Genomic DNA, 12974 nt, shown 5'->3' on the forward strand with positions numbered 1-12974 from the left:
AAATAAAAATTAGGACATCCCATTTGTAAAAATTAAGTTATGGGTACTTGAAATTGTCCAAACTTGACTTTAAAATTTTATTTTCAATTTTGAACACATTAAAGACCAGATATAGGCCTTATTTTTTAATTTTTCAAATATGATTTCCAAATCTCTAAAACTAAGAGAGTTACCGATTTTTTAAGTAACAGGTGCAAATCCAACAATTTTCAAAAAATCTTAATATTTCGAAATATTTTGAAAGCTGATAAAAACAGCTTTAAAATAACTCAACTAATCTAAAAACGCAGTGAAAACCATAGTTTTCCATTTAAAATAAGAAAGTTGATGGCGATTTCCACTAGAATACATCTCTTAGTTTGTTGTGTAAGTTTTTAACAATTCATCCTCTGAAGAATTGGATAGTTCTGAAAATTTTAGCAACCTTTAGTCATCATTGTCAAGGCTTTGAACAGAGAGAGAAATAATTGGACGTGTATTAGATTCCGCCAAAATTTACGTTTTTTTAACATTTAAGTAAGATACACAATTAAATTCTCCATTTTAAAGTTAAAAGTAATTTGTAAAAATTTCTAAAGGAAAAAGAAAATACTTATAGACAGGTACCATCATATATTTTGCAGTTTCTATGTTAATTTACTAGGAAAGAAAAAAAAACACCTGTCTCGCCCGGCGCATCCACCATTTTTACACTTCACCTTTATAAAGTAGTCACCACTTTTCCAATTCCATCCGGGCTTCCCTTGCTTCATTTATAATTTTTGCGTCATATTCCAGCTTCACTTTAACTTTCCGTGGTATTTCCGGTATGAGATAACCCAAAATTAGTGACAAAATTAAGGTAACATTCTAAAAAATTTCAATTTCATTTCATTAACGCGAAACTGTTGCAATTTTGCATTACTTCTAAAACAATAAAATAGAGCGACTTTACTGCCAAATAATACCAATGGTCCAAAGTCGGCTCGTATTTATTTTCATGCTCAGGCGAGTGTCTAAAGCCACGATAAAAACAAAACGACTCATTTTTATGGTCTATTAACAACTCTCCACGCTGATAGTCTTTAACTGCAAATTCTGAAACCAATAATTTTTATCCTTGCTTTTTCACTGAACAATTAACTCACTAGAAAGTGTACTATTGACGTAGCCTTTTAAACTACCATCGTGTGCCTTTCTGTACAAAAGCCGAATGATAAAATCGGTCCTGAAAGCCACCACAAACGCCTGAAAGTTACAATTACACCAAAATCAAGGTTTTAAAGACAGAGACATTTGATATTGTTCCAAAAATTGTGACGGCTTTAAGTATGTGATTCCATCCTTGTATATCGGCAACTCTCTCGTGACTCGGTCGCCGATAAAATTTCACAAATTTGTACGAATCGTATTGAGTTTTGAACAAATTGTGGGTTAAAGCCACAAGTCCGATGATGGGCAAAGAGGCGTTAAAAAACGTTATAAAACTGTACTGCAAGACTTTGAAAAAATTAAAATTGAAAAAGGACGTAACACTTTTGTTACCCAATTCTGTATACAATTGGTTAATAACAGAATCAGTTAATTGTTTCTTGCCATAATCCCTCTCCCACTGTCCCACAGCTGGGTCTTTAATCACTGTATCAGAGGAAGAAAATGTGCTAGAAAATAATTTAGTTGTCTTACAAATTAATAAAAAAACGTACTGTGCCACAAAGTCTTGGAAGCACTTCATTGCTGTTTTGACGACCATAAGTGTGATCAACTGCATTCCTAGATCTACAAGACAACCGGATGGTTTACAAAAGTCCATCTGGATTCTTCTAATCATTGAAAATTTCGATAAGTCTCCAGGGTATGCGTGAAGGAATCCTTTGATGTATGCGAGATAGAAAAGTGGGGAGAAATGATTTGCAAAAATTAAAATGAAAGTCATGTGCAAGTACATTTGGTTGTATTGGGTTTGAGTGCGAGGCTGGCGAAGGAAGGTCAAAAAATGGACTATTTTGGAATAGGTTTTCATCAGGAAAGGAGTGCACTAAAACAAACAGGGTGCCAGGAGCCACTATAACTGTACCTCAACGGACTTAATTTTAAATTTAAATTTTTTAACGTCAAAATCAGTGTCGGATTGGGCCCAACAAAAAAATTTTTTTTATAAGTATACAGGATGATCTTAAAAATGTTAGGCGCTGTAGAATTTTTATTTATGGCCAGATTTCAAAAATTAAAATTAAGTCGCTTTTGACGTGTTATAAGATAATGCTTTTAAAATTTTTCTGAATGTCATAGTATTTTTGTAGCCTAATTCAACTTTTTAATTTTAAATTAGGACCCATATTTTTCTCTTCGTAATCTGAAAGGTTTTAATTTTTTTAGAGCAAACATGTGCAATTTGTTTTTTTACTAGAATTTTTAGTTTAAAAAAAAATAATGTTAGAAAAAACTTAACAAAGGTGTAATAGAGTCTTGTCAGCTGGCATAAGTACACACCTGGGCGGAGCCTAATTGCGCACAAATATGCAGGGTATTAGGGAATGGCTTAGCAATATTTCGTATGTGAATTTGTCATGATCAGACGAGTTAAAAACCTATATATCATTTTTCCAAAAAGTGAATACTTTCTTCAGAAATTTTTATTAACTCACATGTTGAGAATTAGTTGTAGTAGTTATTAGCAGTTAAATTTTTTATCAAACAAAATGGAAATGGTGGCGCGTGGGCGTTTTGAGAGTTGTCAAAATTGTGGCCAACATGTTCATTTGTGTGGGAGGTTCGAATCCCGGTCCTGGCAAAAAAAATTTTATTTCGTAATATTTTATAACAAATTACAAATTGAAATAGAAGAATAACGTAGTGGACCAAGAAGTTAATTTACGCTAATTTTTATAATTCTAGTTCAGCGGTTCTCAAAATTAGGGACTTTAATTTCAAAATAATTTTTTGGGAAAACTATGTATTTTTGATTTACATAAATTTTGCTTAATCGACTTGTTTTGCTATTCTCTATCTACCTTTAAATTTGTTCTAAACCATTCCCTAACACGCTGTATAAGGGGACGCGGAACAGTGGCGTATTTTTTTTAATTTTATTAACTTTTACTAATTTCTTTCAAGTTTCTTAATTTTTTAAACAAAATTTTTGATAAAAATAGAATTTTGTTTTACATGTTTGTGTGTTATTTTTTTTGGATTATGAAAATTGTTAAAAATAGCCCAAAATATACTATGACATTTGGAAAAATCTTATAAGCATAAGCTTATACTAAGACCCATGTGATTCATTTTTTTTTTGAAATCGCGCCATAAATAAAAATTCTACAGCACCATCTGTTTTTTAAAGTCATCCTGTATGAGATGTACGGGGGCCAGTGAAAAATTTCGGGCACCTTTGACATTTCGCTGACTTAAACGTGTGTAAGTTCTAATCCTTTTTTACAATGAAATGTCAAAAGTGCTCCAAATTTTTGGCTCGTACTTTTACAAAAACTTAAATTTTACATATTATACAGATTATTGAACCAAAAGTAACGCACAAAATTAATAGATTTGTTTTTGATCATTGATCACTTCAAACAAATCCTCGAACACGTCAATTTTATTTTTTTAAATGGTACATTTAACATGATAGTGACATTTGTAATAGGTTTTGGAGTTATGACGTCATTTGTTTTAATGACAATTCATTTTTGTTTACTGTTTTAAATACTACATATGTACCATTATTTTTCCGATAATCAGAAAAAAACATTTAAAATAAAATTTAAAATAAAAAAAAACAATTCAATAAAATAAAAATAATATTGACAATTAAACACAAAAGGTTTTATCTTTTAGTTCTTCATTTATTTTAAATTTTTTGTCTTTATTTTTTATTAATTAGCATAAAAACACATAATATGAAACCTATAAGCATAAAAAATTAAACCAAGAACAATCATTTCTTGCTTAAAAAAGCAAGAACAAAAAGATAAGGCTCTTAGGATAAAACCTTCAATAACTTTTCTAATTTATTTGTTATTATTTTTTTTTGCTTTATTGTTTGGACATATTTTGTTCTTGCTTTCTTTTATAAAAAGCAATTCTTTTTTTTTGCTTTTTTTAAATAATTAGAACACAATTACTTAATTTGAAACCTAAACCAAAAAAAAAATAAATCAAGAACAATTGCTTAACAAAGCAAGAACAAAAAGATAAGGCTGTTAGTATAAAACTTTCAATAACTTTTCTAATTTTTTTATTATACTCTTCTTTTTTTGTTTTTGTTTTGCTTAATTTTTTTGAATTTTTTTATACTTACCAGAAAGGTAACGATAGGTACTATCCAAAACGGTAATCAGAAATGTCGGTTAACATTTAAAAAACCAAAAATGACTTCATAACTCAACTCAACGAATGGCGTCATAAATGTCAGTATGGTGTTAAAATGTAGCATTTAACAAAATAAAATCGATCTGTTCGAGAATTTCAAAAAAAATGAATAATAACAAAGATCTGAATTTTGTGCATTGCTTTTGGTTCAGTCTGTATTTACTTATATAGTTTATAATTGACTGACATTAATACCTTTTTGTGCAACATTTATCTAAGTTAAACACAAAAATACGTTAGAATGTATCATTTTATTAGTTATACCAAGTTTCTCTACGTTAAGTGTAACAACTAAAATGTTTAGAAGAAAATAAGTCACACATTCCTAATTTATTTCTTGAGAAAATTTATTTGATAATGTAGATACCTACAAATGATTAAAAAAAATTGTTTTACATTAAAGCTGCAACTATTCAAAAAAAAAATTATAAAAATAAGCTGAAGGTGGTGTTGATATTGTTAATTTTTTATGTCATACATAACGGTAATTGTTTGTTTTTAATACAACTTGCAATGACAATTTTTTCAACACTACATGTTTACTAGAAATCAAGTGCAAAAAAGTTCAACTAATATTTATTTCAGTGTTACTTGCACTTAATTAAAAAATCAGTATTAGTATAATTAGCATAATTTGTAGTATAACTACAAAAATAAAAATACTAAAGATTAAAGAATATAAAAATGCATTATTCAAAAAAATATTCATATAAGAAATCAAATGGGCTATTTAACTATACCATAGCCATCTTGATAATTTAAAAATGCAACTTTACAACTAAACAACTCAGTGGAAGAAGTGAGAAACTATAGCATTAAATTTAAATTAGAAACAAGATAAAAAAAATTAATATATCTTTAAAATATCAATGTTTATACATCGAAAATGGAAAATTCTTTCGATCTAATTTTTCGAAAAGTATTATCTTATTATAATACATGGAAAATTCCCGGTTTCCCGGCAGCAAAATCCGACACTGGTCAAAATCACAAAAGGGTACATAAATGAAAATGAAAAAATTTCTTCAAACAAAAAGTGGTTACCTGATCAATACCCATAATTATGACTGTTGTTATGACCGACGAAGTGAACAATTCAATCTCGTTGGCACTGTTTGTCTCATCGTAATCTAGCGACTTATTCAGGAAAAACCTATACTGAACCATCAAAAACACGATGAGAAAAAATACAGTTATCTGAAAAACAACGATTTGAAACTTTGTCACAAGACATGAAAATACACAACCATTAAAAAAATAATAACGTAGGAAAACACAGCTGAGAGTACTTTCTTATGCGGCGGAACATAATATTCAATTTCCCCGGTAATTGACGATTTTCGCGTTTTTGCACTTTCCTGAAACTGGCGTCTGAGAGAATTTTTTTAAGAAAAATTGACAAAACTTAATGTGGTAACCTCATAGTGCGGTCAAGTTTAAGTCCAGTCAAATTCCATCTTAAGCGAAGCATTGCTTGACGCCTCTGCCACATGTTCCAGAAAATTGTGCCTAAATATACACTTTACGCAAAGATTTTGACTCTGTTAGTTGTTACCCCAGAACGAACACAAAATAACGTAGATTATCGTCACAGGGTTGTCTATAATGTAGGCTAATTTCATTACATTGCAAGCAGTTTGGAGGCTTTGGTCCGAACAAATTGTGACCTTGCTGTTACAAACTTCGTCCCTAGTAACAAAACTGTAGTAACAATCGATGGAAGAGTGTGAACACATTAATACAGGGGTGTCCTAGCGAGTTGGAAAAGTCCATTATTAAGCTTTAAATGTTAGAAAATGAATTATTTTTAATATTATATATATTATTATATATACATTATTATATATAAAATTAATAATTTTAAGCACACAGAGTGTTTTAGAAATGAAGCTACTAATTCACAATATAAACTTAAGTTTTTTTTTAAAATGGTACACCCTATATTTTCTGCATTTTTGGATATATTGTTCATTTGGATAAAGTTCATGTCCAACCACTTTTGAAACTGGCTGTATTCTGTATTTGACATTTTGAAAAATTTTGGAAATTGTATTTGACAGGTAAAAAATTACACCAACCTTAATTCAAAAAAATTACTATTTATGATAATGCCAACCTGACGGCTCTTAGACAGTTGATTTAAAAAAAAATACTATTCGGAAATAAAATTAACTAGACGCCCTCTGGTGATGACTTTTGAACTATGTCGAAAACAGTAAAGAAATTTTCGTAATGCCACATTTAACTGACATTTAATGAATTGTTCAACAATTTTGCGTGTATAGTGTTAATTACTTACAATAGAAAGAATTACTTTAAAAGTATGTGGTGGTAAATACTAGCGTTCACTTTGGTTCTGTGGTTTTTCGTGGTATAAAGTGTTTATTGTTGGAACTTGAAAGTGGATAAAAAGTGAAAAATATTTAAATTTTGATTACAAAGTGTTATCAAACAGTTGTCTAATTAAAGATTATAAGTAATGGATCACAGCGAACACAAAGTTTGGCTCAAGAAACCAAAAAATTAGTGAAGTGTTATGAATTTTAGGTTAGAATTCTCCACTGAAAAAATCATGAAATGCTGCGGTAAATCTACAAAACTACAATAAAGATTAACAACTGCTGATACATTTAAACGTAAATTATGCCAAAAGGTAGGTTTTTCAATGTCCTTGTAATAATTTTCCAATAAAGAAAGTGAACCAAACAGTCATTCGTTATTCGTGTTTTCCTCGTCATCTCTCATTTGTCAACATAAGTTTCTTGCATCAAAGATACAATAATCATTTCGCATAGGCAATGCAATAATTGTGAAGCCCCAAAATTCGTACAACGCTCAAAATATCCGAATAAACATTTTCCCGCCATTTATGGTCACTGTTTTCGACCTAGCTCAGTGGCGCCCCCAACGGTAATTTTACTTCCGAATAGCTTTTAAAGCTTTAAAATTATTTCTCTGTAAAAAATGACCTATGGCCTAGGAGCCTAAGGGTAACACTAAAATTATTAAAAGCTGAAAATTTCAGTTTTCGACTACTGAAACAATGTTAACTGCTATCGTTTTTAGATAGAATATGGTGTTCCATTTAAAAATTTTAAGTTATTCAGCTTTTAATAAACCTCGTATTTTTTTATTTTTTCGACTGCAGTGAGCTAATTGTATATTATTATTTTAGTTTATAAGATTTAAGATTATTTTAGTTTATAAGTTTATATTATTTAGTTTATAAGTGTTCCAATAGAATGAGTGCCACAATTAAGTCTTATAAAACGAGTGTGATATACAATTTTTTTGTACTTTCTATTTTTGTTGTTTGTTTTTTTTTTAGTTTAACTTATCAAAATCTGTTCAAACTATTTCAAACCATTTTAATTTTGTTAACTATTCAGGCTTTATCAATAAACGACTTGACGCTGTTGATAGATAACACACTAACATCACTACAGTGATGTGATGACACCCAGCCCAGCACTACCAATACAACTCCTAAAAATTTACCAAAAGGAGTTGCACAAAAGTTGTCTTTGTGATATTACATGACAATTGACAATTTGTGAAACCAAAGTAGAAAAAAATTATATCCTTAAAGTATAAACATTCTTCTTTAAAGTGGTGAAAGTCCCACTTTTCTAGGAATTTTAATTTTTGAGCAATACATTATTAAGAAGAGAGTATTTTTGTTAAAAAAATTAAAATATTTCAAAAATCAAGCAAAATCGACCGTTGAGGTCAAAGTTATTAGTTTTAATGCAAAAAATATAGGCTGTCCCATTTAAAAATAACAACATAAGTTTGTATTGTAGCTCGTTTCCATATTAATATTTAGAAATAACTTTAGGTGAAGCAGGAGGTTAGTATCTACAGTTTTTGAAAAAAATTCTAACATTTGAAAGTCAATATAGTCTTCAATTCGTTGGGACACCCTGTATTTTTCATTTCGACGGCAAACTGGAGAGTCAAAACAGCTCAGAGTTTTTAAGAAGACACAACGAACACAATGTTAGTTGCAATGATTTAAAAATGTCTCAAAGATTCTGAATCTGTTTTAATTTTTTATTTACGAGTGATAGATCTCAAGTTTGAGGAACTAATAGCTAAAAGTTAATTTATCAAAAACCAAACACATTTAATTTGGGTGAAGTGAGTGGATAAGCAAAAATTTATTCGGGCAGGTTTTAATTCTTAAAGACTTTAACAATATTAAAATTAGACAGTGGAAATTAAAAATTCTTGGTTTTGTTTAACAAACTAAAGAAATAAGAACAACATTTTATATTTGTGATAACGGACAGGACAACAAAAGTTATAAAGTAAAAAAGTAATATTGCAACTAAATTTAATTACTGATTTCCATTTTCTAAACGATCAGAAACTAAAAAAATCCTCTTAAAAAATATTCAACAGTTGTAAATGTACGTACGGCAGTGTTTTATTTATGTTATCGCCTACACGGCAATGTATGTAAATTTTGCAATTCAATGAATTACTTCAGTTTAAATAATTATTCTCTCACAAAACTCTTTTGTCGCAAATTACATTAAATATAAACCGAATCCTGTATTTTGAAAGAAACTTAGCATTATTTAAATCATTTTGAAATTTCGGTGTCAGCTTGTATTTTTGCTGGAATGGCTGCTTTATTGAAATTAAGCTTTCCATATGCAAAATTTCTCAAGGTTCTAAATCGATTTTCATTTTTGTCTGCGGGTAATAGTTTTAAGATATCAAAATTTGAGAATTTGAGGAACTAATGGCTAAAATTTAGTTTGTCAAAAACCAAACACTTCTAGAAGTAAAATTATTTTTGGCTAATATAACTTATACGTAAAATTACCCGAAAATTCCAAAACTGTCTTTACTTTTCATCAACACCAAACTTCTTTTGAGATTCATTGGTCAAAAGTTTCTTTTGAGTCAGAGATGAATGTGGTTAGTATTTTCATATTCAAAATTTTTCTAAGAATTTTTAATCCGTATTTGTTTTTTGCCTACGAGCAATAATTCTCCAGACGACAGTCAAAGTTTGAGGACCTGGTTGAAATTTGGTTTGGCAAAAACCATTTTGGAAAAATGGAAAATCAAACCAACACAATTGTAAGTTTATCTTAAGTAAAATTGTGTGAAGATTCCGAAGCTGTAATTATGTTTCATTTACACCTAATGATTTTTGAGATAAGGATTAGCTGCAGTCACGGTTTAAGAGATAAACGTTTTTGATTCGATTTTGATTAATGTTAAAACCATTAGACAATTTATAATTAAGTTTTTCGTATGCAAGATTATTCAAGGATCTGTCTACGGTTTCATATTTGTGTACCAACTCTTCCAATACACGGTGATTCTTTTACGGCCTACATTTGAAACGTTTCAACTTCTAATATAGCTAAAGCTTTAAAATGTATACGATCCAAACCGACCATTATAAATTCACCCAAAACCACACATTTTTATTGCATATTTGAATTCACTCTCTTAAGCTGAGTAAAACTTAGCCAAGTTGTTGGTACGTATATGTCATAGTTTTTGACATATGTCACTTTTTCTGTTAAAATTTTCATTTGGAAGGATTTATCTAAAATATCACACCCCTTGAGCTCTTTGCGATAAATGAATAATTTTTTTGCAAAAGATAACCGAAGGTTTGAAGAGTCTTTTAGAATTTTCAGCTGTCAAAATTCATGGCTAGTATGAATTTTTCACAATGGTTTTCAAATAACTGATATAACTCAGTTTTTTCAAATAGAACGACCCCATTTTCTTAACGGCAGCCAAAAGAACATCAATATTTATGGTGATTTTTATCAATACATTCTATACCTATCTCTTACAATTTTTTGAATAAAATCAACATATATCAATTTTTTTGTTAAAATTTTCATTTGCAAGGATTTATTTAAAATATCATAGCCTTTGAAATCTTTACGACAAATGAATATTTTTTTGCATTCGATAACCGAAGGTTCGAAAAGTTTTTTAGAATCATCAAAATTGTCAGCTGTCAAAATTCATGGCTAGTATGAATTTTTTCAAAATGTTATCAAAAAACTGCTAGAAGTCAGTTTTTTAAATGGAACGGGCATATTTTCTTAACGGAGATCGGATGAACATCGATATTTACGCTGACTTTTATCAATACGTCCCATTCCTATCTTTTACAGTTTCTGAAAAAAATCACAAAAACGGATTTTACTTCGTAATTTTCATAGTTAATCAAGTTGACCTTGAATTGTCAAACTTCAGCTTTTTAGTTAGTTAATAGCTGGTTCATTATCAAATAAGCAGTAAAACAATAATATTAATTATGGTTTATTATAACTAAGTAAATTATGTAAAATAATTCAGTCAGTCTGTCATCGAATTTTGAATTTCTTGAATGCGAATCAAACATTTGTTTTAATAATAGCACAATTTTGTCGTATTTTTGGAAAGTTGACTTGATTAAAAATGAACATAATGAGCTAAAATTAAGTTTTTTACAATTATTTGAAAAACCTTAGAGATTGATGAAAAATGTTAATAAAAGTCTGAATAAAAATTTTCCATTTGAAAAAACTGTTTTGTAATTATAATTTAATCATCATTTTCAAAAAATTATAGTAGCCTTGTAATTTGACAGTTGACAATCCTGAAGATTTGAGAAGACCCTTCAAACCTTTGCCATCAAATACAAAAAACATTATTCACTTATAATAAAGGGTTCACAAGCTGTGATGTTTTAAATGAACCCCTGCCAATGAAAATTTGTGTAAAAAAATTGACATACGTGAAAAACTATGACAGATAAGTACTAACAACTACAATATATTTTACCCGGTTTGAAAAAGTGAATTCAAAAATGCAATGAAAATAGGTGGTTAGTTACTATTTAAGATTTTAAAGTTGGTGCTAATTTCTCGTAGCTCCGGAAATTCAGCCATTTTGAAAATAATTTAGTTGAACTCAGAATGGTCGATTTAGATTGTATATAAAATCTGAAAGCTCTAGCTATATTAAAAGTTAAAAAGTTTCTAGTGAAGGCCCTAAAATCACCTTGCATACCTAATCAACAAGTTAGTTACTCACTCAATGAATCTTTCCTTAAAAAGCAACGCAATCCCTGTAACCAAAGTTATAACCCCTATAACCGTCGGCACGACCAACATTCGTGTATAAAAATTAACCAGTGCGAAGTAGAAAGCAATCTTAGGCCCGTAGTACTTCTCAATCAAATGTACAGGTTGGTCCTTAAACAAGTACTTAACGTTTGTCCAATACTGGAATAGGAGCTGTCGATCTGTCAAAAACCCTTCCTCCGTCCATTCGCAATCACCATCATGGATCGGAAACGCTCCCACGAAAATTTGCTTTTCCAGCATTACTTTGAAAGTGAACTCGTCGTCGGCAACCACGAATGAAACACGTTTCATTATTTCCAAAACTATAAGACTGCGTTCTGCGGTCGTTATTTCAGTCGGTCTGTTACCAGAGAGGGTTTTTCTAGAAAAGGAAATGAAAAAAAAGGCTAAAATTTTAATTCAAACCCACTCTGCTCTCTGGTAAACCTTGCTTTCAGGGTTTGGTTTCGTCACTTCAGTTGTGAGAAAGTTGAACCAAGTGGTTTCTTGGTACTTGTAGTAGGGGTTTTGGCATGTGAGGGTGATATTGTAAATTTTGGCATATCGTACCAAGACTTTGTGCGGTCCGTGAACTTTGATGAAGTACAAAGACTTGTGAAAACTTCCCAGGTCTCTTTCAACCAACAATCCTTTATCTTTGATGCTTTTAATGAACTGGTTGATTTGGTTTAGGGAGTTGTCAGCTCGAATGTGTTCCATTTTTGCGTACACTATGACATAGTCAACTTTGGTTTTGCCATCGCTGAAGTAACACGTTTTTGGTAAAAAAGGTTCTTTCTCCTCCTCGGGCTCTTTCAAATTCATTTGAATATTTGTGTCAATCCAACGGCGTTAATGTCACTTTTTTGTGGTTTCCAAGCGAAACAATAATCACATTTATTAGCCCAGTCATATTAGACAAATCGGTGGAAAAAATTCTCAGAGTTGGAGTTTTTTTAAAAGCTTCCTTTACACTTGGGTAGACTTCTGTCAAAAGTCCCCGAGGTTGGGGGGCGACCTTGAGGAGGGGGAGGGGGTTAAAGCAGTCTTTTTGTGTCTCCAGCATTAAAAACTGAATTACAGTTTTGTTCAGTAAAATATTAATATATAATTGATGTAATATACATATTTTAAATAAATCTTTTAATAAACTGTATGCATTGAGTCCAACAGTTCATTCTATCATATCTTCTGGATCATCTTCATATGCTAAATTGTGGTCTTCAACTGGAGAATCCCAGGAAAGAAAGTATTTTTCTCCCTTATTTCCCACTCTTAGCTTTACATATATAAATACTTATGATATACTAATGTTTAGTTATACAGTGTCATGTAGACAACAAACTTCAAAAGCTAGTAGCTCGCTTACGGTTAGTCCTATAACAAGAAGGCTGGGTCAACTTTGTAGGAAATTTTATCAGCTTTAATTTTGGTAAAAAGATAAAAATTGATAGAAGTGACCGTTTCCGAAATATAAGCAAAAAACAAAAAAAACAGCTTTAGCCCCCTCCCCCTCCTCGAGCTTTGATT

General features: G+C 30.3%; 1 protein-coding gene across 2 annotated transcripts; it reads right to left on the reverse strand.

Moving 5' to 3' along the window:
• Positions 1-605: 605 nt before the first annotated feature.
• On the reverse strand, positions 606-12333 carry LOC103312634 (anoctamin-3). 2 transcript variants are annotated; one of them, XM_064357927.1, is made up of 12 exons: positions 11875-12332; positions 11413-11826; positions 5906-6039; positions 5769-5859; positions 5598-5721; positions 5395-5547; positions 1686-2017; positions 1525-1640; positions 1274-1479; positions 1128-1227; positions 905-1077; positions 606-849 (listed from the first exon to the last, which is right to left on the reverse strand). In XM_064357927.1, the coding sequence occupies exons 1-12, from the start codon at positions 12267-12269 to the stop codon at positions 712-714; spliced, it is 2376 nt and encodes a 791-aa protein (XP_064213997.1). In that variant the 5' UTR covers positions 12270-12332; the 3' UTR covers positions 606-711. The 2 variants fall into 2 exon arrangements, with proteins under 2 accessions (XP_064213997.1, XP_064213998.1); XM_064357928.1 differs by lacking the exon at positions 606-849 and having other exon boundaries at positions 936-1077; positions 1128-1207; positions 11875-12333.
• Positions 12334-12974: the final 641 nt, after the last annotated feature.

This window comes from Tribolium castaneum, chromosome 7 (genome assembly GCF_031307605.1).
Source record: "Tribolium castaneum strain GA2 chromosome 7, icTriCast1.1, whole genome shotgun sequence".
In the NCBI taxonomy this organism is placed as follows: Eukaryota; Metazoa; Arthropoda; class Insecta; order Coleoptera; family Tenebrionidae; genus Tribolium; species Tribolium castaneum.